Source organism: Pongo pygmaeus, chromosome 4 (assembly GCF_028885625.2).
Source record: "Pongo pygmaeus isolate AG05252 chromosome 4, NHGRI_mPonPyg2-v2.0_pri, whole genome shotgun sequence".
In the NCBI taxonomy this organism is placed as follows: Eukaryota; Metazoa; Chordata; class Mammalia; order Primates; family Hominidae; genus Pongo; species Pongo pygmaeus.
In genome coordinates, this window is record NC_072377.2 from 31,690,935 (window position 1) to 31,718,454 (window position 27,520).

Sequence of the window (27,520 nt, forward strand, 5' to 3'; positions counted from 1 at the left end):
ATATGGTTCAATGTAATTTAGTTTTAAAAACTAAAAGCCTGTCTTATGTAAATGAAGGTGCCTAGCCAACATAAGGAAATTGTTTTAAAGGTTTTTATTAAGTATGTGTGTTATATGATTCTTCTTTTAAGCAATTACACTATCCACTCTGGCCAGGAAAGCTTTCTTCCTAATGACATTAAAACAAGAAAAAGGACTCATTGGCATGAATACGATGTTTAACTGTTCAAATTAAAAGCAGACCTCAAAGCAGTCTTTCAAAGTAAGTATTTGAAATAACTTTTCTGTGAACTAAAGCTAGTAATGACTTGGGGGAAGCAAAACCACCTCTCTGTCATTTTTCCACTCATTTCCAACTACTCTGTGCTAAGGTAGTTGCTGATAATCATACATATTTTATTTTCATCCAACTTATCAGGCGTCTTAATTTAAAAAAGAATCCTATAGTAAAGTACTTACTCAACGCGATGAAAGTTCCCTCGCCTTGTGCAATTTCTATTTCATGACAGCCTTCTCTTTATATAGTTCTTTTCATCTCTTTACTTTAAGGACTTGTTTCAGACTCTAATTAATCTTGAGACTTCGGGTTAACACTACCATTAAATCTTGTATAGGTAGATGATAAATTGGTGGCTAACAAGTTGTACTGATCTTTTTCTCAGAATTCTTCTTGTTTGAACTCAACCATCATAAAGCAACATTAAGAAATATCCACATTCCTAAATCCTCTCACAAGCAAAACATGTGCACACACACACACACATAATTATACCGCCCCAAAAAACCTAGGTAGTGTTATGAGAGATCATGCATTGTCTCTAGAAAAGGATTTATGTTGGCCCTTTGGCAGGCAATTTGGGGAAAAATTCTAAGTAAGTTATGTCATAGTTTGCAAATTTCATGCTTCATGCCTTTCACCATTTCAAAAGGATCTTAGTCTCCCGCTTCATCCCCTCAATAAGAATTCATTAAATTAGTGTTCCCTTAAAATAAAGATAAGATGGAATGCAGAGGGTTTTTTTTCCCTAAAAAGTTCTCACCGCGAAAATAATAATGATGTGAGGTTATGCATATGTTAATTAGCTAGATCTAATCATTCCACAATGTATATATACTTCAAAACATCATGTAGTACCCAACAAATACATGCAATTTTATATATTTTTTAAATAAATTTGGGGAAAAAAAGGTGAGCCTAACCACTGATAGTCTGTGTTCCTTTCCTTCAAAGCACAAATGAGGATGTCCCATTTTCTGCCTTTTGGGTTTTATCAGCTGCTGTAGGTTTTCCACACTGTGTAGCTGCAGTAGACTGGCTGCCCTCTGTCCAACATGCAATGCCACTTGGTATCATTCATGGTTTGATCCCGAGAACAATCCACCTATTATATAATTTTCCCCTCTCATGTCATTCCACTGACCTCAATCAATTGATTTGGTGACAAAATGAAACACGTTCATGGAGAAGCTGCAAAAAGTGTGCAAAGTACACCTACAAGGAGAGTTTCCCCATCTTTTCCATAATGTGGCCATCCAGAATGAGGAAGGAACAAGAATACTTGAACATCACAGAGACCAAACCATTTCCATATGTCAAAACCAGAGAGCCTGGGATCAAAGTTATACTTGGAAAAGGGCTGTAAGAAATGAAAAACCACCTAGTAGCATCTGTACTTCCCTTAAAATTCAACCTCCACTGGCTTCCTCTGAATCCATCAAGGTCTTAAATATTTAAAGAAATGCTAAATTCAGAAGGTATTTAAGAAATGGGCAGGCCCTGCTAGGTCCTGATGAGTCCAGTGCCTCCAGGAGCTGCCCAATGGGCCAGCAGTCTCTGTGGAATCCAGGTGACCCTTCCCACTAGGGATTGGACCAACACTTCATGCAGCTTTCTTCCGAGGACCCCAACGAAGGGGTGTTTTGAACCCAAGTCAAAAGGATGCCCTACAAGGCTAGTTTGAACAGAACCCTGACCCTGATATGACTCCCAGAGAACAACTGACCAGAGAAATTGGCACTCCAGAATTTAGAATACAGATGTGGTTTCAAAACCAGAGAATACAACACCTCAGACAGAGTCTATTGGGGTCTGGATTGGGGTCAATTTCCTGGAACTGCTATCAGGGAAGAAATGGCTGCACAAACAGGCCTCTCAGAGTTCAGAACTCAGATATGGTTCCATAACCAAAGCGCTCGGCACTGTGGCCAGAGCTGTAGACTTGTGAATTCCCTGGCAGAAGGCCCCAAGTCGGAGACCTCACATGACTGTATGACAAGGCAAGGCAACTTGTGCATGGCCCCTAGCACCGGGGTCACTTCCATCCCTCCAGTTCTTTCAGCAACAACCAGCTCTTCTTCCACCTCACACATGCTTTGGTTCTTGGGTTCCCCCTGGGGTCGGAGTGAGCCAGGCACCAAGGGTCACGATGCCCCAGCCACCAGGCTGTGCTGGGAGGAGAGGTCTCTCCACCTCTTCTGACACTTAGGAGTCACATGCCAACAGGCCCAGCTCTAGGAGGGGTGCTCTTACATCCTCTGACTCCTTTCCAGCCTCCACACCAAGGAAGATGCCAGGATGACAAGGACAGTGACACATGGCCTGGCAATACTGCCCTGTAAGAACTCTACACAGCCCCAGCCTGGCAATCCTAAGCACCAGTTGCAGGGAACTGGTCAGCAAGACACACCTCGCCTTATGCAGTGGTGGCACAAGGGGCCCCAGGGAGTGATGGTCAAATGGCCAGCTGGAGCAGGGGCACCTCAGCAGCCCACAGAGCCTGCACACACCTGAACATCTCTGTGGCAGCAGCGGGCACCACCAGCTGCAGAGCCAACTCAGCCACTCGAGCAACTGCACAGCTCTCTGCAGAACCCATCCTTTTAGGTCAATGCCTGTCAATCGTAGAGTTTCAGAGAAAGACACAAGCCTGCCTGAATCCAAGTCCACAGGAAAAGGTTCCTCCACCACTTGAACCACCTCTCAGTGAGGAAGAATTTGATGCTCTGCCTGATGTGATGCAGACCTCACCAGGGTGTCAGCTTTGGGAGGAGCAAGGCCTCCTTCTCACCTCTACCATCCAGGCCTCTTTCCTGGACACAGAATCAATGTGATACCAAGAAGGACAAACAATGCACACACTGTGTTTGGCAGCAAGATCAGTGCTAGAAAAAGCACCAAACACTTAGAAACCCAAAGGGAGCATTTTGACTCAGTCTTGTGGGAGATGCTTGACTTCTGCTCTCACTTAATGGCCTATATGATTGTTGCAAAACTCTCTACTGCCCCTGGAAGGCATCATGGGCACCAGGCCATCAATGCCCTCACTGCGTCCTGAAGAACCAAAGCATTTTTGTAGCAAACATCACCCACTCCCTACAATCCTCACCGCTTGGGCAGTCTGGACTATACAGGAACTGGAACCAAACCAAACCAGGGCGAGGACACTAGGTCTAAGGGGGACATCTCCACATTTCTTTCCTTCTGGCAAATTCAGAAGTCACACCTGAAAGCAGGTAGATGTCTAGAATATGGGGGGATGCTGTATTTTCTTGTTCTGTGAGTTGATAACAAGGAGTTTTTAATCTCAGCTCTGAGAGTTGGAAATGGGAATTGGAAGTCACTTCACTACCCACCTCTTGGGAACTGATTCCACAAGTTTATATCGATAATCCCGAGTAGCCTTCATGACCAGTTTTCCCTCTGAACATTGAAATGTAGAGAAAATGACAGGAGAAGTTAGAATAGCAACTCCCTTAGATCATTGAACAAAGCATATGAATGTTACTCTTCTCACATTGTTAGCATTTCTGTATGTTAACCTATATATCTACCCATCAAGCTGCCCTTTTTTTAAATAAATGTCAAGTTTAAATAAACAAATAAAAATAAAAGTCCTGAAGTAAGATTATTTTTATTTTCATATTCCAAAATGACACTTCAGAACTTTATTAAAAATTCCAGGCCAAGCAAAATAAAGACTGCGCCTAATTTCCTCTTTTCCCTATAGCTGAAGCTCTATTTTCTAGACATTTTAGTCTATATCCATCAAGAAAAAAATTCTGGGACAAAAATTGGAGCCTTTAATGCTGATTCTTTGCATCTTAATTAATGGTTGCTCATGACCTGGAACACCAACTATTGCACTTCTGGCATTATTTCAGGGTGGCGGTGATTCAATTAATTGAAATTTTTTGCTGTGGCAAAGAAAATGTGAAATGAGATATTTATAACCATGGATACCTGGTTTTTATTTACAGTCATAAGAAAGAAATTCTACATTAGTACGGGAACCACAACATCTTCTAAAGACAGAATGTCAGAAATACTTGACAGAATACTTTTAAGGTGTGTTATGTATGTGTGGTGTGTGTGTGTGTGTGTGTGTGTGTATTTTTATTAATCATAAAAATGCTCATTTTACAAAAGTTTTTTACTGAGTTGTGGAAAAAATAAACAGCTTCATGAAGTCCATTAAACAAGTGCTAATCAAATAATCCAGTCAACAATTTGGATGCTCCAAATGGAACGATACCTGAGTTTGACAGTAGTTTATAGAGCTAAATTATATTTTGGCCTACTTTTCATATTCAGGGAAACTCATGTGATAATTGGTAGGTATGCAAATATACTGGCACTTTAGATTCTTATTTTATAAGGAAAAATACATTAGGAAATTCTATTTGTCCTGTCAAATGAAATAAATAAGAGCAAGTCAATGGCATGCTTAAGTACCAAACGATGCCTGTTCTTAGGTATAAAGTTTTCTTTTCTGAAGAAAAATAATACATAGAAAAAAAAGCTTTCTGTTTTTTTTTTTTAAGAAGGCTGCCTTTTATGATACTCTGACTTAATGTTCTTTACTGATATTAACTGACTCAAATACAGTTAATTGTTACATGTGCTAGTCTCATATGGCTCTTTGTAGGCAATAATATTAAAATCAGTACTGGCTAATATTTATTTCCTGATTATGTAGCAATGTGCTAAGTGTTTTATGTACTTTATATGTTAGTCTGCTCAAGCTGTTATAACAAAAATACCACGGACTAGGTGGCTTATAAACAACAGAAATTTATATTTTTGGAATACATATAAATGTTTTAGAAGCTAGGAAGTCCAAGATCAAGGCACCAGCAAATTCAGTGCCCAGAGAGGCCTGGCTTCCTGATTCATGGACTATCTTCCTGCTTTGTCCTCACATGCCAGAAGGGGTCAAGGGATCTCATATGGTTTGGTTCTGTGTCCCCACCCAAATCTCATCTTGAATTGTAGTTCCCATAATCCCCACATGCCGTGGGAGGGACCCAGTGGGAGGTAATTTATCATGGGGGCGGTTACCCTCATGCTGTTCTCATCATAATGAGTGAGTTCTCACAAGATCTGATGGTTTTACAAGGGGCTTTTCCCTCTTTGCTCAGCACTTCTCCTTCCTGCCATCATGTGAAGAAGGACATGTTTGCTTTCCCCTTCCTCCATGATTGTAAGTTTCCTGAGGCCTCCCCAGTCCTGCTGAATTGTGAGCCAATTAAACCTCTTTCCTTTATAAATTACCCAGTCTTGGGTATGTCTTTATTAGCAGCGTGAGAACAGAGTAATACAGGATCTCTCTGGGATCTCCTTTTTAAGGGCACTAATCTCATTCATGAAGGCAATGCCCTCATGATCTAATCACCTTCCAAATAACTCACCTCCAAATACCATCACATTGGAGATTAGGTTTCAACATATAATTTTTGCAAGCATATATATATTCAGTCAATAGCACTGTATCATATTTAATTTTTATAATAAACCTGTGGAGCCTTAGAAGAAACCTAACTGAACTATCTCACCTGGAGTGAAATTTTAAATAGGACAGCCAAAGAGGCCTGCTCCCAATTCAGTGTCGTTTCCCAGACCTGTACAGGTTGTGGCAGAACTCGTGGATTTGAGAAATTTGGTGATCAGTTTCAGCAATATGGAAACAAACTATAACAGGACTGATACAGGGTTTTTTTTTTTCAGAAGCAATTCTGAATGAAATTGTTAATATTGACTAACTTTTCAGAAAAAAAGATTATGGGATGTCTTGGTGAGTAGATCTTCAAAAACAATCTGCTTTTTAAAAAAAGAAAAGGTAAATACAGTAATCCCTCCTGATCTGAGGTTTCTCTTTCCATGGCTTCAGTTACCCACAGTCAACCACAGTCCAAAAATATTACATGGAAAATTCCAGAAATAAATAATTCATAAATTTTAAGCTGCACGCTGTTCTGGACAGCATGGTGAAATCTTGCCCCCTCCCACACCATCCTGCCTGGATTGTGAATTTTCCTTTTTACCAGCTTATCCACGCTGTCTACATGACCCACCTGTTAGTCACTTAGCCCTCATGGTTATCAAATAGACGGTCGAAGTATCACAGTGCTTGTGTTCAAGTCACCCTAATTTTATATTTTAATGCCCTAAAGTGCAAAAGTAGTGATACCAGCCATTTGGAAATGCCAAAGATAAGTTGTAAAGTGCTTCCTTTAAGTGAAAAGGTGAATGTTCTCGACTTAATAAGGAAAGAAAAAAAATCGTATGCCAAGGTTGCTAAGATCTTCGGTAAGAACGAATCTTCATTTGTGAAATCATGGAGAAGAAAAAAGAAATTTGTGCTAGTTTTGCTGTCTCATGTCAAACTGCAAAAGTTATGGCCATAGTACATGATAAGTGCTTAGTTAAGATGGAAAAGGCATTACATTGTGGGTGGAAGACATGAACAGAAATGTCTTCCAACTGACAGCAATTGGGTTCGATACTATCCTTGATTTCAGGCATCCATTGGGGGTCTTGGAACGTATTCCCTGAGGATAAAGAGGACAACTGTACCAGTTATGCTGTTTAGGAAAATAATTTTCTTAATAATGATATTGATAATTAGTGGGATGTACGCATTTTATTTCTCCAAAAGATTACAAACTTATTTTTGATATTTTTTCTTCTGATTTTTTTCATAAAGCTACTGAGATAACCAGATGTATCCTAGAAAGACGGATTTCATTTTGTTTTTTAGATCATTCACTGCTTTCCAATATCAGTATTTACTAACACAAATAATCATCATTAACAGATGGAGAAAGTGGAGACACTGAAAGAATAAAGAAAGTGTAAAAGTTGGTAACCTATTAAAATTAGAACTAAAAACTCAATATCATCAAAATATTTCTCTTTCTACACAGATGCTCTTTCTATTAAAAAATATTTTTCTGTAGTTTTTAATAATTAAAGGGCCACATTACCAACCTATTAAAAATGCAACATCCGAATATTCTGATATTCTACCGTGGAATAACTGAATAGATGAAGGAAATTGAAAAGTGCTTGATTTGATTACTTCAAAACATCAAGCAACAATGAGCAATTATTTTGAACAACAGCTCCCAGTGGGAATTGGCTTTTCCTTGGCCCTCATTGCGTTCTTGTGCCCATTGTTTATAATTACACAAGCACACTGTGACGGTGCCGTCATTAAATTAGAAATGGGTTGTCTTTGACAACTGCAGTAAAACTCGACAAAAGACGAATGTGATATTTTTCTGCTTCCCTTTTCCTTTCACATATTTAAACATGTATTAATTAACTTGTTCTGGCAAGTGTTTAGTAAACATCGAACAAGGGCATTTCTTTAGTGGTATAATTAAAATTCTCTTTTAAATGTTTTGCGTGATATTTTATGTGCAGTTTGACTCTAGTAAACAGAGGTTCTAATTAAAGTTTTAAAATTAAGGCAATCAAAATTGATAAAACCTCCAGCATCCCATTCAAACACATTGTCTTCCTGTCTAGAGCAAGTTTAATTTGATGGTCAGTTAACACGAACCTGAGTTAGTGAAGATGTCCACACCTTCACAAGCCCCCTTCTGTCTTATTAATAGTTAGTCTCAGGGAAGAAACCTTTTGGTGTTGCAGTATCCCTTTAAGTTATTATACAAAATTTATTACATTAATTATTCTAAGTTATTATACCAAGATATTATGAGAAGCATCTGATTCACGTTATGAATTCTCTGCAAATAAACTTACATAAAACACATTGAATGAACAAAGCTATCCAAACAGCAAGTGGAGCTTTGATTATTTCTTTCCATTATAACTTGGCATAAAGGGTTACACTTCTGTAAATACTGCTATCCTTTTTGGGGGAGAAGTGTCATGGTAGTGTTTCAATGCTAACAGGCAAGTGTCTGAAGCATATAAAAATCAGAATCACTATCCCTTTTTGCTGTGAGTGTGTGTATGTGTGTGTGTATGTGTGTGTGTAGTGGGAAAGGTGAAAAGAGACAGAAAAGAATTCATTTGGCCTCTAATGCATTGATTGACCTGAAGTGAAAGATATTTTCAGGGAAACTTTAAATTCCCCATCTTTAAATTATTCACACATTTTTTCATTTTAGTGATGTTATAAACAACTCCAAAAAGCAAAGCTTTAAATACAAGAACAGTCGGTAAATAATAAGTGATTTACTGGCTCTCAGGATTACTGATGTCTCTAATGATCTTTTTTAATTAGTGGGGATTAAAACAAGATTCCTCCCCATCGCTTTCTTCAGACCTTGGGGTCTGTAACTGAGCTGGCCAAGGGTGGGAACAGAAAGGCATTCTCTCTGGCTCTGAACTTAGAATTGGAGCTGGCCACCCAGAGGTAAGAACCACTTGTGCTTTTGTAAAAGAAAGAGCAAAATAAAGTGTAACTCCGACTCCATGGAGAGTTTGCCTAATTCTGGGATTTTCTTAGCAAGCCCTCATGGCCCTTACACTAAGCCATCTTTCCAACCTGGCTGTCTTTTGTTTTTGTTTTTTAGTAATAAAAGTGATATATTGGTCTTCATCCAACACTCCTGTATTTCTTAATCTTTGGAGTTTGGAAGAAAAAGGAAGATGCTATTTATCAGGTGCCTCCCCTGAGACCCCAAAACTTTACTATTCTCGATTTAAAGATGAGAAAATTGGAACACATCATATCAAGTTACTTGCCAATGTCTCATAGCTAATAAGTATTGATGCTGGGATAAAAAAGGGTAAACTGGCCCCCTCTGTGCTTCTAAACACACTGCTATTCTATCCCTGGGTATGAGCACATCGGCCCTAATTTTATACATGAGAAGAGCTGAGAGAGGTGGAATAGCTTGTCTGAGATCACAAGAGAAGAAAGAGAGTAAGATCTAAACCTCAGCTCTTCTAAATACCACTATCACAACTTTCGATAGTAATTTTCCTTGTATTTATTCTGCACATCCATGCCTTTTCAAACCAAACATTCCAAAGAACTTGGACCTTTGCTTAATGGTTCAAGGTCATTATTATGAATATCAGTGTGCTGTGTTTGCAACACGGTGATACCTCCAAGTGCTGTGAAGTATTCGCATGTTTGTTTGTTTGTTTGTTTGTTTGTTTTGAGACGGAGTCTCGCTCTATCGCCCAGGCTGGAGTGCAGTGGCGCGATCTCGGCTCACTGCAAGCTCCGCCTCCTGGGTTCACGCCATTCTCCTGCCTCAGCCTCCAGACTAGCTGGGACTACAGGTGCCCGCCACCGCGCCCGGCTAATTTTTTGTATTTTTAGTAGAGATGGGGTTTCACCGTGTTAGCCAGGATGGTCTCGATCTCCTGACCTCATGATCCACCCGTTTTGGCCTCCCGAAGTGCTGGGATTACAGGTGTGAGCCACCGCGCCTGGCCGCATGTTCATTTTTATAGTCATTAGTCATATCATCAATTCACGCATTTAGTCATTCTTACATTCAGCCATGCACGCATTCATCTATACATTCGCTTATTTTACAAATGTTTATCTGGTGTTACTATGTGCCAGGCACTGTTCTTGGCACCGGGATGTAGGACTTCATCACTCTCCCAAGACCAGCCCCTGACTTGTTCTGTTCTGTGCTCAGTTCTTCTGCCTGCCTTTTGTAGCTACTCTGTCTATGCCTTTCAACTACCCCCTCCCACTAATATTGATACTCCAGCCTCCAGCACTCACTCATCCCTTCAATTTGTGGGGGATCTAAAAACCTGATGATAAATTTGTTCGAATTTTGTCTGAAATGAGAGTAAATACAACCTAAATGCTGTTTCCATGAGCAAAATACAAATGACATTGTGGATATTAATGGCTAAGAAGGAGCCTCTAGGTTAGTTGGGTTTTATCCAAGTTCTGCCACTCACTAGCTATGTACTCTGGGCAAAGTATTCAGTCCCTCTAAGTCTGTGTTTCTTATCTCTCTAAAAGAGAGGATAAGAAAATAGTCCCCATCATGGAATGTAAATTAATTCAACCATTGTGGAAGTCAATGTGTCAATTCCTCAAGGATCTAGAACTAGAAATACCATTTGACCCAGCAATCTCATTTATAGGTATATACCCAAATGATTATAAATTATTCTACTGTAAAGACACACGCACACATATGTTTACTGCAGCACTGTTCACAATAGCAAAAACTTGGAACCAACCCAAATGCCCATCAATGATAGACTGGATAAAGAAAATGTGGCACATATACACCATGGAATGCTATGCAGCCATAAAAAAGGATGAGTTCATGTCCTTTGCAGGGACACGGATGACGCTGGAAATCATTATTCTCAGAAAACTAACACAAGAACAGAAAACCAAACACCACATGTTCTCACCCATAAGTGGGAGTTGAACAATGGGAACACATGGACACAGGGAAGGGAACATCACACACCGGGGCCTGTTGGTGGGTGAGGGGCTAGGGGAGAGATAGCATTAGGAGAAATACCTAATGTAGATGACAGATTGATGGGTGCAGCAAACCAGCATGGCATGTGAATACCTATGAAACAAACCTGCACGTTCTGCACGTGTACCCCAGAACTTAAAGTATAATTAAAAAAAAAAAAGAAAAGAAAATGGTCCCATTACAAAGGATTGTTGTAAGACTTACATATGTGTAGAGCATTTATCCCGTTACCTGGCACATTTGTTTGCTGCTCTTAGTTAGCTTGTAAGTTTTGTAACAACTCTTTTTACCTCTTGGAGACCTGCACTGGTGTTATTTTTTAGGGAATTCATGAAGACTCAATTCTAAGGCCACAGCTAGATTGAGCACTTGTCATGTGGGCAGCAGCCTGGCACACACCCCCTTAGAGTGCATTCAAAGTGAGGGCACCCTAGTCTGATGCATGAATTGGGATCTGGCTTTGTTACATACTCACTGCATGACCACGGACAAGTTATTTGACCTAAGTTTCAGTTTCTCATCTGCAGAAACTGGAAGAATATTATCCGCCTCTCAGGATTGTCATGAGAATTCATGAAAGCACCTTTGTGACGTGCTTAGCAAGGTGCCTAGCACGTAACAAGTTCAGGGGTAGAATATAGCAATGTTAACCAGTATTATTATTTACGAGTTAGACATCATGTAATTGATAAAAGACGTACATATATCATCCAAAATTAATTAAACATCCCTACTCTTTGTAACACTTTATGCAGGTATTAGCCTCTAAACATCATCTATGATATGCCAAGTTCACAATTACTTAATGGTAAACTGAACCATGTAATGGCTTTTGCAATTTAATCAAGTTAAATCTGTTTTGGATTTCCCATCCTCACTAAGATACCTTCATCTCCGGCAGGCCCATAGCTGCCAGCCAATACTCTCTGGCTGCCCTTTCACTGAGCTGTTAAAAGAAGAGCGAGCTCATTGGAATCATCCATGCTAATTTGTAAGAGGGTTTTGACATCTCCCGGCTTGTTTAAGCTTCATTGTCTTCCACGGCCATGTGTCTAAAAGAATTAATGTAGCTGCCAGAGAACCTAACATATAAGCAGAGAATAATATGAAACCCAGTCTTTCCTACAATTCTGCAACCTAAACCTATAGTTTGCTACAGAAATGTTTAAAATTCATACCATGAAGAGCTAATTAAAAGTATAAAAATGCTTTCTCTTCTTCTTTGTTCGCATGAGTAAATCTTTTGGGGAAAAGACAGGATCCATATGCCCAAAGGGCCCTCAAGAGGCAGGCAAGGTGCTTAAAGGAATGAAGCAAGCAGGTCCAGTAAAACCCCAGTGGAAGGGAGATGGCAAATGGCATTCGAACTTAAGGCCCCAGCAGGGGAGCACAGGAAGGACGGTGGGGACAGTGGCAGCCCAGGAAGCCCTTGCACTGCTGTGGGAGCAGCTCCCTCCACTCCAGAAATAAAGGCCACCAGAACTTTCGAGGTTTCAAGTTAATCCACAAATGAGGATCTATTGATTCCTTGAAGAGTAGCAACTGACTTAAGTTTCTTAATTGTAGAATAAAAGGCATAACCAAAAAATGCACAAGAGGCAAAATGTGGCCCTAGGATGGCCTATATGTGTCCTCTGCTAAGATCTTTGGCAGTTTAAGTAGTTGTAGCCATCTTCATGTTCATAAGTAAGACCTCACATGAATTCATTCATTTTTATCCTCACAGCTGTCCCATGAGGTAGGTACTATTAATTTCATCCCATTTTACAGGTAAAGAAACTGAGACACAAATTGGTCCCCTCTTTGTCCAGCCAGCGTTGTGCGGGGCTGAGATTCTCACCTTGACATGTGGCATGCCGGAGTCTGCTCTTCACCATACTCTCATATTTAAATAGTTTAGTAGTTCTCACAATTAAATAGTTTGGACTTTGCCCCCACATGTGGTAAAAGAACTTTGTCTTTATGCTCTGATTTAAGTTTTGATCCATTTTGTTTTTTGTTCCAAATGAGTATTTCACTTCAGCCCCCCACTACATATAAAATGCCATTTTATGTGCTGTAACACTTTGTATTTTATCTTTATTAATGCAATGTGTGGAATATGATTTCAGAACAAGGGCAATGCTGTTAAAATCGCTTCATCTGGAAATACATCAGTTTGCAAACAGATTGGCATATTATCCACAAATATAAGCATTTACAAAAAAATATATCAGGCATCATTTGATGGCTCTTGCCATAATGATTCATTGGCACAAGAGAAGTGCTTCATGGTGAGAGGTGCCAAAGCTGTTTGACACATTTCAGTGGAGTTCATTACACACACGAAACGGAAGCAATTTTACTCAACAGTGACTTTGACATTTACAGAAAGATGAAATGGAGGTTTAGAAATGAAGACTTCATGTGAAATCCCTACCAAAACTTTTAAATTGGTTCTATCCTTATGTTACCACTTCTAGAAGATCAGCCATGCTCTATAGACTTATTTTTATTCACAGCAGGTGGCCACCTATTCAAAACAAAGTTTCTTGGGTTATCGGGAAATTGATCTTGAGCAAGCTTAATTGGCTGTAAAACTCTTCTCTCAGAATAAATACCATATTTTTTTTTAAGATGTACTTGTAGAAAGGCATGTTTCCCTTTGGCTTCACTCTGTTTAATTCATCTTCCTTATTTTTTCCAATTCTGTTTCCTTAATTTTCTGGGCTTTCATGGATTAAGTACCATCTTCGTCCTCATTGCCCACAAAGACAGGACAGGACTCTCAAGATTTCAGGCTCAGAGTTGTAATGCAGTAAGAGAGATGTTAAAAAGTCATAAATAACCAGCTGTTTTCTACTTCCTTAATGATATAAGAAAATGTACCAAAAAGTTAATAAGGTATTTATGATACTTATGCTAAAAAGAGTTCTATATTTATGGGTTAGGAAGAGTTAAGTGTAGATCATCCAATGGGGTAGGATGACCTAAGTATAGACCGTATTTACAGAAATGTAAAGTACTATGCTACAGTATGTGTATGCAACACCATTTATCTGAAGAAACAATTCATAATAGGTTGTAAAACATTCTCTTACTATGGTAACTGGTTAAAGTATATTAATAACGTTGCTTTACTGAATGCTTATTGTGCTTTCAATGCCGAAGTTAAGGCTCCGCATACTAAAGAACAAATGTGCTTCATTTAATTTGTAAGTTTAGATAGCATTATAGTAATATTGCACTGATTAGAATTAATCAACAACACCAGAACAAATCTACGTCAAGTCTAAATTTTAAAACTTGAACGTAATTATATTGCTCTCAAATCTGTCTTATATTTATTTAGTCTGCAAATAGTGTAATAAAATCAGTATCTCAAAACTAGATAATACATTTGAGTCATTCAAACTGTTATCAAACATGTCACCAGAGAAGCAATTCAATCAATAAAAAAATTTCTAATTAGCATATTAATTATTTGCGAATAAAAGGTGATTCCAAAGTACACTAGGGAACTTGAGGACATATTAGTTTGTCTTCTCATTCTATATATCCCTATGAAATACTTTTTCACTATTAATTTCCAATAATCTAGGGAAAAAGATTTTGCTAATCAAAAGAAAACGTCAGCCCAGCCTTTGCATTAATTATCACATATTCTACCTTGATAGGACTTGAATTAATGAGGCCCAGGCTCCTCCAAAATGGCGCGTATTAAATAAAATCTGGACTTGACCGTGCACTCTTGTGGATATTGAAGTACATATGCATATTGGCTGCCAGGCAAATAAATTTTCAAAGTATGCAATTACCAAAGCTATGTGAGCCTTGCCCCACTATCCATAAACATCTCAACTACCTTCTAGTCATCAATAAAACAGGGTTCTGCAAAGATTCAAACTAGTTTTCTTGACCACCAACCACTTTTGCATATCAAATTTCCGAGCATACAAACGATTCCCTATAGAAAATAGAAAGTTCCTCACAAAAAACTAAGATCCCAACAAAAAGAAAAGAAGAGACATAGTCTATTAAGCAGCCTTTTACGTCCATTGCTAAACTGTCATTAGACTATAATTAGGTAGTTCACGTTTTATTTTTATAGAGTTGTTCATGTTTCTAATTGATTGTCTCCTAATGCTAAGAGGGAACGGAGGGTAGGGTGAGGGCAGAAAAAAGGTTCAATATCTACTTTGTTTTGCTTTTCCTCCCTCCTACCATCTAGTCTTCAGGTATTTTGTGATTGAATAACCCTGCCTGCTATTTTAAGTTCAGTATCTAAGCATGCCCTTACTTCTTTCCCCTTTCCATTTACTTCCTGACATCTACAAAATGATCCACCACATCTGATTGCCACTTAGCACATGGTTCCCCTCTGCTTTGCCTGCTCAGAAATCAACCGTTTCCCACAGTTCTCAAAGTTGCGCTGCTTCTGGGCCATTGTCTTCCTTTGCTTGAACGTATGACCGTTCTGCACCATAAGAATCCTGTTTTTTGCATTTAGGGGAATGCTTGCAGCATACTAATTTTTTTCCCATTTATGGTTTTTCAGGTTAAGTAAAATCTAAAATTTGGAAATTGTTTTAGTTCATTTTCTATTGCTTAGAATACCTGAAACTGGATAATTTATAAAGAAAAGGATTTTATTTCTTAAAGTTATAGAGACTAAGTGCAAAGTCGAGGTGCCACATCTGGTGAGGACCTTCTTACTGGTGGGGACTCTCTGCATAGTATCACATGGTGAGGGGGCTCAGCATGCTAACATGTGATTCAGGTCTCTCTTCTTTTTTTTTTTTTTTCAGATGGAGTTTTGCTCTTGTCGCCCAGGCTGGAGTGCAATGGCACGATCTCAGCTCACTGCAACCTCCGCATCCTGGGTTCAAGCGCCTCCTGCTACAGCCTCCTGAGTAGCTGGCATTACAGGCGCCTGCCACCATGCCCAGCTAATTTTTGTTTTTGGGTTGTTTTTTTTTTTGTTGGTAGAGACGGGGTTTCACCATATTAGCCAGGCTGGTCTCGAACTCCTGACCTCAGGTGATCCACCCACCTCAGCCTCCCAAAGAGCTGGAATTACAGGCATGAGCCACTGCACTTGGCCTCTCTTCCTCTTCTTATAAAGCCACCAGTCCCCCTCTCATGATAACCCATTAATCCATTAATCCATGAACAAGTTAATCCATTCACGAGGGCAGAAAGAAGCCTCATGATCCAATCATGTCTTAAAATCCCCACCTCTTAATACTGCTACATGGGGGATTAAATTTCAACATGAGTTTTGGAGGGGGCAGATATTCAAACCATAGCAGATATCATTCATTTTAATTTATCAAATTCTTTTCTGATATAACACTAGAATAATATCAGTATGTTAATTACCAGTACCACTTTTACAGGGGCAAAATTACTAAGTTAAAGCTAGTTCCAAGTTTCTTTCACCTGAATAAAGATGACTTTTAAAACCTTAACGTAATAAAATGGAAGGAAGAAAATATAGATTCTATGAATGAGTCCATCCTCCAGTGAACTTTCTTTTTGGCCCATATTCTTCTCCTTCATGCAAACAGTGGTGACAAGTCACACAGTATCTCTGCCTTCCCTGTTTCTACACCACTACTGTTAAATGCTGAATTGAAGTCCACACAAAAGAAAACAATTAGTATATATAAATGCTGAATTGAAGTCCACACAAAAGAAAACAATTAGTATATAAATTACTTTAGATTTGTCAAGTGCTTCTATTCTTTAATTTTAAGAAAATTTTGACTTGCTTAGAGATGTTTTCTGATCAATAAACTATCTTCTGCAGATGTTTGCAATGCGTTGTAGATGGATTCTCTACATGCAATACAAATGAGAATAACAACAATAATTAGTGATTAGAATAACTAATACTTATTAATAGCTTACTAAATGCCAGGCACTGTTCTAAATGGTTTGCATGTAATGCCTCATTTAATCCTTATAACACCCTATGAGGTGGATAGTATCATTATCCATTTACAGAATAAAGAAACTGAGGTACATTGAGATGAAACCATTTTCCCAGGTTCACAGAGACTAATGTTGCAGACCCTAGCACTGATGATCATAACCACTATGCAATCCTGCCTATTAAGAAATATTAAATGAGAATTGCTAAGTTATATATTCAACAGTTTAAAGGGTTTTTTTAAAAAAACTATAGAATTTCACAGAGAAATCTATCCCTCTAAAAAACTAACATCAAATATGAGTTTGAGCATAGTAATTCAATTACATATATTAAGTTTTTAGCAAGGATGCACCCTGTCAAGCTGATACAAAAAGAGCTGGGTTGTAGCAAAATTAGATGTTGTAGCCTACTTGGAAATACTACTTAAATTTTTATCACTTAAAAGCTCATTACCAACTAAGAAAAAAAATGAAATACTTGACATTTTGGTATCTGTGATATTAAAAAGAACCAATATTTAATATTCAAGTGGCAACAGCTTGTAGAGTTTGCACACAACACCCACAGGGATCGATTTTTCTCTAAAACGGCCTTCAGGAGTCTGCCTTTTAAACAGCTGACACCTCCATTCTCCGCATCCCGCTTTCCTGCCAGCACCATGGGGTGCTCACAGAGTGCAGCAGCAGACGTGTAATTCTTCACTGCAGGATTTGTCTTTGCAAATAATGGAGAATGAGGGAAATTAAGAAAAATGTAATCTCCACAGAATCGACCTCAGTGTAATCTCTGCTACTAAAAATGAATAGATGTCTTTAGAGGGCTTTTCTCCATATGCACTCTCAGTCCCCTTTATCTACCATCTATGAGGAGAGAGAAGAATCATTCGTACCTAATTGATCGTCAGTCATTCCACACCTGTACCAAGGCTGCATTATGACAAGTATACTGTTGCCTGGCATTTTTCCAGTATGGCTAATTGTCGCAGTACTAATTTACTTACCTGTGGAATATTCAACTTCCCCAGCCTGCTGTCAAGAAGATGCATAATAATGGAATAAAGGATTTAAAATGCCAAATACTATAAAATATTTCACTTATCTTTCAATAGAAGGCTTTGACTAAGCCACGTATTAGGTGGCTATAATTACTAATTGCTGGAGTGAAAAACAAACAAAAACCTTGTCACATATACATTTACCTGGTAGAATGACAAGAATCAAGTGAACCAATCTTTTCTGATGTAGAGAAAAAAATACTAATCAGATTACCTAAAACATGTTCTTGATCTGCATGGTTTAGAGTAAATGTACCAGTTCAATTACTATTATGTTCCACATTACAAAACACTTCCTTTTTGTTGTTGTTGTTGTTGTTGTTGTTAGTATTATTTAAGACAATTTTTTTTTCTTTTTTTTTTTTTGAGATGGAGTCTCACTCTGTCGCCCAGGCTGGAGTGCAGTGGTGCGATCTTGGCTCACTGCAAGCTCCACCTCCTGGGTTCACGCCATTCTCCTGCCTCAGCCTCCCAAGTAGCTGGGACTACAGGTGCCTGCCACCACGCCCGGCTAATTTTTTGTATTTTTTTAGTAGAGACGGGGTTTCACTATGTTAGCCAGGATGGTCTCGATCTCCTGACCTCGTGATCCACCCACCTCGGCCTCCCAAAGTTGCTGGGATTACAGGCATGAGCCACCGCGCCTGGCAAGACAATGTTTTTTCTATATCAAATAGTAAGACAAAGGAGTAATTTACTGTTTTTTTCACCCAAAAATGTGGAAAAGTTTCTAAAGGAGACATAGGCATATATGGCTTTAATTGCATAAAATAGTAAACCAATTTGGGACATCTATACCAAGCAATCTGGCCACCAGGATTTTTTTAATGGTAGATTGTGTTTTTGAAAATTAATATTTCCCATGGAAAATTATCACCCACAAGTATAATAGCTGACATTTTTGTTACAGTTTGTTACAGTTCTTACAGTTGACCGCCCTCACTGTGGTACTTAGATATGTTTGATACATCTGTGAAAATTACCTAGCAACTGTGCAACTGTAATTTTTGTTATAATAAATGTAATTGTAGTTTTACCAGTTTTAAAAAATATGCTTGATTGTTTATGATACAGGCAAAAATTTATAGATAAAGTTTAGGATTTCCTAAGGAAATTTGAATAGAATTGCTCATTTAATTCTTACAGTCTATTAAATACAAATTCTATAGGTGCTTAATCACCAACCTATAGTATTATTAGGTCCTCTAAGGGGAAAAAAAAAGTTTTCTGGTCAAGTTTGGGAAATGATGGATTAAATATGTATAGGCTTATCTTTATTGTTGCAAAATATCACTTTAGAAACTTTATTTCAGGCACTTTGATATGCTAATCCGCACTCCGAAAAGAAGGTGTATGGTCTTTTCCAACCTTATTTGACCCAAAGGTCCATCACAGCTCATCTCTGAAGCCAAGAGTCTGCAGAGCTGGCTCTGCCTGACTCACGCCTGGCACATCTCAGGGATTCAATACATTTTAGCGAAATTTCAACATTATCCACTTTCAATTGAATTCAAATGGTCTGTGGTATTCCTTGCCTTAGACTTGTTCATGAGGATAAATATGCAAATAGAATCAGAAACACAAACTCATTTTTTCTACCAGATCTCAGCCCACATATTCCAAGGTAAAAGAGTAGCACAATAATCCATTCTGGCACATTGACCTATGGCAACACTATTCCTTAAAATAGGATTTTTAAGCGGTAGAAAAGGAGAAAGAAAACAACAGCTTCCTACCCAGCACATGCCTTCCATTTAGCATGTCTGGAAGACCGTCTCCTTCATTTCAAAATTGATAGCCAACTTTTTTTGTTGTTTTGCTATTCAAATTTCTGTCCTCTTTTTTCCCAGCCTATTTGCTCTAACACTGAATTTTAAGCATCTCTAAAAATGCTTGATATGTTATTATTCTTTCCAGATATCCTCTGAGAGCCAAGCAAAGAACATTAAGGAAGGAAGGAGGAATGAGGCTGGATACGGTGCAGTGAAAAAGGCACTTCCAAGAGTGGGGCACTCACTACCCAGAGACTCGACGGTGCCATCAGCATGAGAACTTACCGCTACTTCTTGCTGCTCTTTTGGGTGGGCCAGCCCTACCCAACTCTCTCAACTCCACTATCAAAGAGGACTAGTGGTTTCCCAGCAAAGAAAAGGGCCCTGGAGCTCTCTGGAAACAGCAAAAATGAGCTGAACCGTTCAAAAAGGAGCTGGATGTGGAATCAGTTCTTTCTCCTGGAGGAATACACAGGATCCGATTATCAGTACGTGGGCAAGGTAGGATTCCTTTGAGTGCTTTGACATTCTGGGTTTAAAGCCTGAAGAAGTTACTTCTAATAAATAGACGGGGAGGATGTGTACTATTCCCCAATATAGTAAGAATTGTTGCTGATCTGGTAAGACTTTTTTTTTTTTTTTCCACTTGAGTAGTTTCGGGAAGAAGACTGTAGCAAAAAGCTGAGAAATGTTAGCCCTGCAACAAAGAGAAAGAAAATGCTCCAGTTGAAAGTGAGACACCCACAACCATCCACATAGGAGTATCATAAATCCTTTAATTTTTACTGTAGCTTAAAAAATGTGGTCTGGCTATTCTACAAAGTAGGGTGTATTAAAAATCAGAATGGAGAGATTGAGCTGTAAGGAAAGGAAGGCTCCTTTTTCTCTCATTCTAAAAGCAAATATTCTGAGCTATAGTCCTTTGGCCAAGTTCAAATTAACTACTTCTTAACTTTGCTACCTATAGCACCATCCCTTCTCTGGCCAAATGGAGCCCTTTGCTGTCAAAACCCACCACTGCCTTAGATTTGGCAGCTGCTGCTGCTGCTACTGTTTAGTGTTATCTCAAATAGTTGGCAAAAAACAGGTATTTCAAAATCTTGTGATTTAACTATGGCAAAATTTGTAAAAGAGAAAAATGCTTATGTAAAGGTACTCTTTCCAAATATCATCTGACCATTTTATTGACTCCAGAAAGTAAAGTGAGGAGGCATCACTTATTATAGCCCTCACAGATTCTGGAGCTGAGTCAGGGAAACAGCTTGGTTAGCCTGTCATCGTGAGTTTCGCTGGAATTTTATCATCAGCTCCATCCTTGTTGCAGAATATCTGCATACTGAAAAGATGTCAAAGAAAAAACCAGGGTTACAGGTTTGTACTTTGTAGGTTCTGTGCCTCATAAGGTAATGTTGATTTTTTAAAAATCATTGTCACACATCCCTTCATAAACAAACTGATAATGAACATAAAAAGATACATGAGAAAATGCATTCATTTATGATTACAGCTATGATTTTAAGACATCTATATTAGGATATCATGCAAAAAACATACATTTTGCAGATTCCAAAGGCTGCATGTTCACACTTCAATCTGTGATCAAATATCCCTGAATAACCATATGTAAATATTCTCTTTAAGTATTTACCACCGTAAATGAAGGAAAGCCGTCCACGGCTTGGGCTGACGTAACCAGGAAGTATTCCAATGATGTGAATTATTAATGTAGAATAAAGTAAGAGAGGAAGTATTCAGTGAAGGGGTGAACGTCAACACAGATCCCCAAGGATCTAGCCATGTATTTGCTGTGAAATTCACACTCTGTGTGACTACTAAAGACAGTTCAGCTACTCGTACTTCACTCCATTTCCTTCGTGAAATTTGAAGAACACTAGGTGAATCGGGTGATGGTTGTAAAAAATAATCATCATCTTAAAATCTTTAAAGCACTTTTTACAACACAAATAGCATTGTTGCCATAGAAGATTGTTTTAAAAAGTGCTTTATCTAAATGATGGTTCCCCTTTTTCCTTTCCAGTTTTCCTCTCCAATTGTGATACCATTTTACATCTATAATGCCACATATTCTTTAAAAAAAAAAAAGGGGGGGGCGGGCAGGTTATTTCAGGATACTAGAAACAGCAGTGGCTAAAACCTCGTAAGAATCAGTTTTACAATTATAATTGTGAGAATATTGCCATGGGGAAAAGTTACAAGCTGTGGACTCGAACAGATCCGAGAATGCATCACTGTGCTGCCAGTTGCCAATTATGTGACCTAGGACAGGTTGTTAACCTTTCTGGGCTTTTGTTTCTTCATCTAGAAAGTGCATGCAGCAATGCCTACCTGGTGAAGTTGCAGTAAAGTGATAAAGGCACTAGTGACAGGGACAAAGTAGGTACATAAAGAAGTTACTATTATTGGTAAAAATCCATTGTGTATGTTCTACTAAATCCATGTGCAACGCATTGAAGTGGCATATTGACTTTCATATCACTGTAGAAGTAAACTGAGGTAATTAAGAAAGCTCAGTGGAAAATATAGAGAACCATGGCAAAATCTCTTCCCAACCACAGCTTTGACTGGATTAGTGGATTTGAATATTTTATGGGCAGCTAGATAAATTTCCCTCCCTCTTCATCACCTGTCCTTCCCTGCTGCCCCTCCTTCTCCTCCTTGTAGTTATAACAGATGAGATATTTGCTGGAAAAAAAAATCAAGGGCAACAACTGAATTTGTCAAAGTTACCTCCATGGCTGTATCAGACACTTGTTAGAGGTGTTTTTGAGCTGTTGATATGGCATTTTCTCAAATTCCTCTTTGAAGTTATATGATATCAACAGATGAAACAATTAGACTAGTATTTTTTACCGCAATTAAAAATAATAGAAAAAAATACGTTTTTAAAAAAGATAAAGGAGAGAGCTGCCCCTCATTTGTGGCCACAAGTTGGTCCACCTTTAATTTATCTGGAATAAAAGAGACACCTGATGCGATTATCCAGCTTCACTAGGTCAGGAAACTTTTGGCCGGAAAAAACGATTAGACCAGAGCAGAGGTTCCAAAACTTTCTTGGTTCACAGAGCCCTTAGGCTCAAAGAAATACCTTATAGTGCCATGTATTAAATAGTTAGACTCAAACAACTTAATAAGAATTTTTGTTCTAACAACTTAATAATTATTTGAAAAAATGATACACATAAATTGACCCAAAAAAATTATTTCACTCTTAACCACACTTACAAATGGTATGTGTGCATCTCTTGAGCACGGCACAATTTCTCAATCAGATCGGACACAGCTCTCTCATTTCCTTTTCCACCTTGATTTTTGCACTGTAATTGCTTTTTATCACAGCCACTATGGAAAACCCAGCTTTATAAATATAAATCATTGAAAGGAATGCAGCACCACCTACTGTTGAAACTGTGAACTACCTTGAGCTAGTAATTCGCAAGGGGTCTGCAGAGGTCACGTGCTGCTTATTTCCCTCCTTTTCCTTCCTTTTTTTTTATTTTTTTTTTCTTCTTTTTTGAGCTGGGGTCTTGCTGTGTCACCCAGGTTTAAGCTCAGCAGCGCAGTCTCTGCTTACTGCAGCCTTGACTTCCTGGGCTCAAGATGTCCTCCTGCCCCAGCTCCCAACTAGCTGAGACTACAGACATGAACCACCACACCAGGCTATCCCTGAAAATTTTTAAATATTTCCTGGTCAGCTCCCTCCTGCAACCCAGGTTGCCTCAGTGCATACTCTGGGAACCACTAGAATAGTTAGGTTGACGTATAAAGGTGTACCAAGGCTAATAGAACCTTTAACATGCTATTCAAGCAGATTACTACTAAATAAAAGTCACTCAGAGCCTATCGTGGGTGCCTAACACTCAAAAGATCTATCTGTATGCGGAAGGATAGAAGCATTAACTGAGGAAAAGTAATGTTGTTGAGAAAACAACACTTAAAATAGAAGAAAGAAATATTTACATTATAAACATCTGTTTGTGTTGATTTGAAATTATGACGACACAAATTAATTTGTGGTAAGTCATTGTGAGGATGGTGGAGTGAGGAAAATGAGAATAAGTGAGGGAAACAAAGGGCTTTCAGGTGTAGAAGGGAGGAAAAAAGAGAGCGTCATGGGTGGCGGTGGGGGTCACAACAGCCAATGACAAGAATAGACAAGATGGTGCTTTACAACTGAAGCACAAGCAACTGCAGCAAGACCTTCCTCCTCCGTCTTAACCTTCCTCAGCCTTCCACTGCGTTCTGTTGCCAGTGAGATGAATGCAGAGACACGGACAAGACAAGGTGGGGAGGAAAGTGGAGAAAGCCCATTATAGCTGAAATATTGACAAACCAAATTCTGATTTATGAGAAAATGCCAACATCCACTCACTTAAAATGGTAGTGGCAGGGACAGATAACAGGATAGGAAGAAATAAGTGGTCCTGTGTCGGGTAAGTTTCTGAGTTCGTGAGTTTAAGATATAAAAACGGGATGTGATTGTTTTCTAAACCACATCTCCATTTGGGGGCTGCTTGGAGCTGCTTTAGCATGAGTGGCATCTGTGGCACCTGGGAACTTGTTAGGAAGGCAGAGTCTCAGGCCCCACTTCCAATCTGAATGAATCAGAAATCTGCATTTTAACAAGATCCCCAGGTGAATTGTACGCATGTTAAAATTTGAGAAGTGCTGCTTTTAAAAATACCTTCCCTGGGTCTCACCTCCCCAGAAATTCTGATTTAGTTGGTTTTTAATTATTTATGATTCTAACATGTTGCCAAATTTGGGCACCACTGTCCTAGGAGGATGTTACTGCCAACCGTGATAACAGAATGTGGCAAGTTCAGTCATGAATTGGGCATCCACAAAGTGTTATCAAAATAAAAAGGAGAAGAGCCAACCAGGCTCTGGGGCTCAGCAGAGCTTCTTAGGTGTTTGAACCCCATCTAAAGACAGAGCAGATGTTAGCTTATACTTCAGAGGGAGAATTGCCAGGACCTCCCAATTAATCGGATGAAGAAGCCAAAGGTCCGAAGCTGGAGTTCAAAGAGTGAGAGATTTAGAGATTGAACAGCCAGCAGAGTGAAAAAGTCCTAACACTGACACAGAAAAAAAGAGGTACATATTTTCTTGTCAGGGGCTAAAGAAAAGAGTATTTTATTTTTATACAAAATCCACTTGGGTTATCTTTGGCTTATGTAAACTTAATATAATAGAAAAATGGAGGGAAGCCTTATAATTCCACATTTTCAGAGATCCCTGTAACTCTCTAGCCTGTTTTATGTAACATAGCAATTTCTTGATGATGATAGGTATATAGTCTAAGATTACATTCCATAAGAAAAAAAGAGCACAGGTAGATGTAGATACAGATTAGAGTTTGAAGACATAGGCATTCATTAATACAAAGAGGAATTTACTTAAAATATCAGAATTATGCCTAACTTTAGGCAGAAGATTTGCACAGTACCATTCAACAGCTATAGCAACACTGAATTCCCATCTGCTCCATTTTATCCACAACGTTCTTTAACCCCTCCTTCCACACAATGTATACATAAGACCAGCCTCCACTACGCATTCAAGGTGCTTCTATTTTTAGTAACATGCCAGGAGATCTGTTTTTATGGAATTTAATAAATTGCATACTTTCAAAGGTATTTTCTGATGGAAGTTGGTGATGGTTTTGAGGAGACAGTTTTCAAAAAAATTGAGAGGCTGTATTTTTTCAAAACATTTTGAAAATGTGGGTTCTATTTGAGGCCTTAACGTACAGGCTTTCCCAATATGCCTTTATCCTCAGTCTTTAAAATTAATGTCTACCCAATTCAATGAAGTCACTCTTCTCAAGATAATTAGACAGTAATGTTTTAACAGACCATAAAAATAAAAGTTGTCAGCCATACACACCTTTAAAATTAGAAATGAGCAATTGTTTGTTACTATAATTACATGATCCAAATTAGTAAACATGAAGCAATATTTTATCCGTTCTGAAAGGTTACTTAAAAGATGCCGTCGTTGAAATGTTGCTTTTTTTAATTCTTACACTATTTTTTTTCCTAAAAAGAGCATAAGCTGAAGAATAGAAACCTCCTGGCACTAATTCCATGCGTGATTCAGCGAGTCTCTGAACCACTTGTTGCTTCAAATAGCAATATCAGATGAAAGCATCGTCATAGCTGATATTTTCTGAGCATTGCTTTGTTCTAAACCCTGCCCTAAGTGCTTCAAGTGGGTTATCTCATTGGATCCTCGCAGCAACCCTAATGCATGGGTATTGTTTCCATCCCTATGTTACAGATGAGTAAACTAAGGCTCAGAGCAGTCAAGTATTTCAGGCCATTGTCTCACACTGCTAAGACCCCGACAGACAATACTATCTGACCACCTAGCTACTCAGTTATATACCCTCCCCCGTATGTCCACTTTGCAAAGCCATTTTGAAGAACAAGTGAAAAAAACCCGGAACATGCGTTGGTGTTCAATGATTGCATTCTACGCAATACCACAAATACTTATTGAGAATCTATTGTGTGAAACCCAAAGGTAGAGAGAAAAAAAAAATTTTTTTAAAGGCTACTTTTAAAGAGCTGCACAAATGTTTCGAATGTTTGCCTTATTGTTATGCACATTCCTTTTACTTTTTAATTTCCAGAACACATTAGTGGTATTCAAAATAGTTACATGTGAGCATTTTAAAAGTAGATATGCAATTAGTGATCTTTCTGGTCATTGTGATTTTTTTTTTAAGTATCTTTTTCTTTCCCTTGATAACCCTCTCTAAACTTCCGTTCTGGTTCAATGACCTGCAATAATCTTTTCTCCCCGAATCAGGGCAAGTGCCTTGGGCACATCTCTCTTCTTCATCATTTAAATTTAATGCTCAGCCATTTAACTAACATTTTTATGTTTCTATGAGTTAGCATATTTAAGAGAAAGTGCATGCATAGACTTGCTCACTGCATATACTTCTTAGAAAATATTTCTAGAAGTAACTTCTCAACAGCCATTATTGGCAATAATCCTCATTTGTTTCCACTGAAAGTGAAACCAACTGATTTCACTTTCTTAATGACAAAAGTTTCAATTTGCTATTTGATACTAAGAAAATGTCTTGTATAGCAGCAATTTTCTGGCTCTTAAACTTCCCTCTGTGCACAGTAGCTCATGTGGAGAGCAGAAAAGTTAGAATGTCTGGCCTCGGTCATAAACCCAAGGCAACTCTTACCCTGGCCAGCCACACAGCAGAATAATAGAGAAAGCCTCACAAAGAACCGACCCCAGATCCTCCAGCTTCCATTTCATCATGCCGGTGGAATGCTAGAGCCTCCTGCTTGAATTCAATTTGCTGAACAAAATGGAGGGATCGAGCTGGGCATCTGGCGTACGCCTGTAATCCCAGCACTTTGGGAGGCCAAGGTAGGCGTATCACTTGAGGTCAGGAATTCGAGACCAGCCTGGCCAACATGGCAAAACCCCATCTCTACTAAAAATACAAAAATTAGCCGGGCGTGGTAGCGCATGCCTGGAATCCCAGCTACTCAGGAGACTGAGGCATGAGAATCGCTTGAACCTGGGAGGCCAAGGTTGCAGTGAGCCGAGATCGCGCCACTGCACTCCCAGCCTGGGCAAGAGAAAGACTCTGTCTCAAAAAAATAAATAAATAAATAAATAAATAAACAAACAAGGAGTCAAAGTAAAGAAAAGAGTGAAGAGTTTGGATCCTTTTTGTTCCCACGGTAGCTGTTACTTCCACACTCCAACAAGTTAAACAGAGGTAGAAGTTGTTGCAAGATTAGAGAGGCTCCCATGCTCATTATGGACACAGCCCTTTGAATCTATTCTATAGGCATTGTTAAGTATTTCTTTATTGATCCGCATAACTTGTTCGTAGTATTAGTAAACCATCTAAATACTGATTGCACCAGAGTTCTTCATTTTTTTGTCATAATATGGGTCTGTAGTAGCAGATAGGAATATAAATAAGCTGAATGCCAACATCCTAGTTTCCATTTCTTTTAAAATCAAGATCTCTAATTGTTTTCAACT

At 38.7% G+C, this 27,520-nt stretch overlaps 1 protein-coding gene across 4 annotated transcripts in view; it reads left to right on the plus strand.

Moving 5' to 3' along the window:
• Positions 1 to 27,520, plus strand: part of CDH6 (cadherin 6) — a 137,324-nt gene that overhangs the window by 59,620 nt on the left and 50,184 nt on the right. For all 4 annotated transcript variants that reach the window (XM_054489443.2, XM_063664688.1, XM_063664685.1 and 1 more), the window contains exon 2: positions 19,617 to 19,972. In XM_054489443.2, the coding sequence (XP_054345418.1) occupies positions 19,745 to 19,972 (228 nt within the window). In that variant the 5' untranslated portion in view covers positions 19,617 to 19,744. The remainder of the gene's footprint in view (positions 1 to 19,616; positions 19,973 to 27,520) is intronic.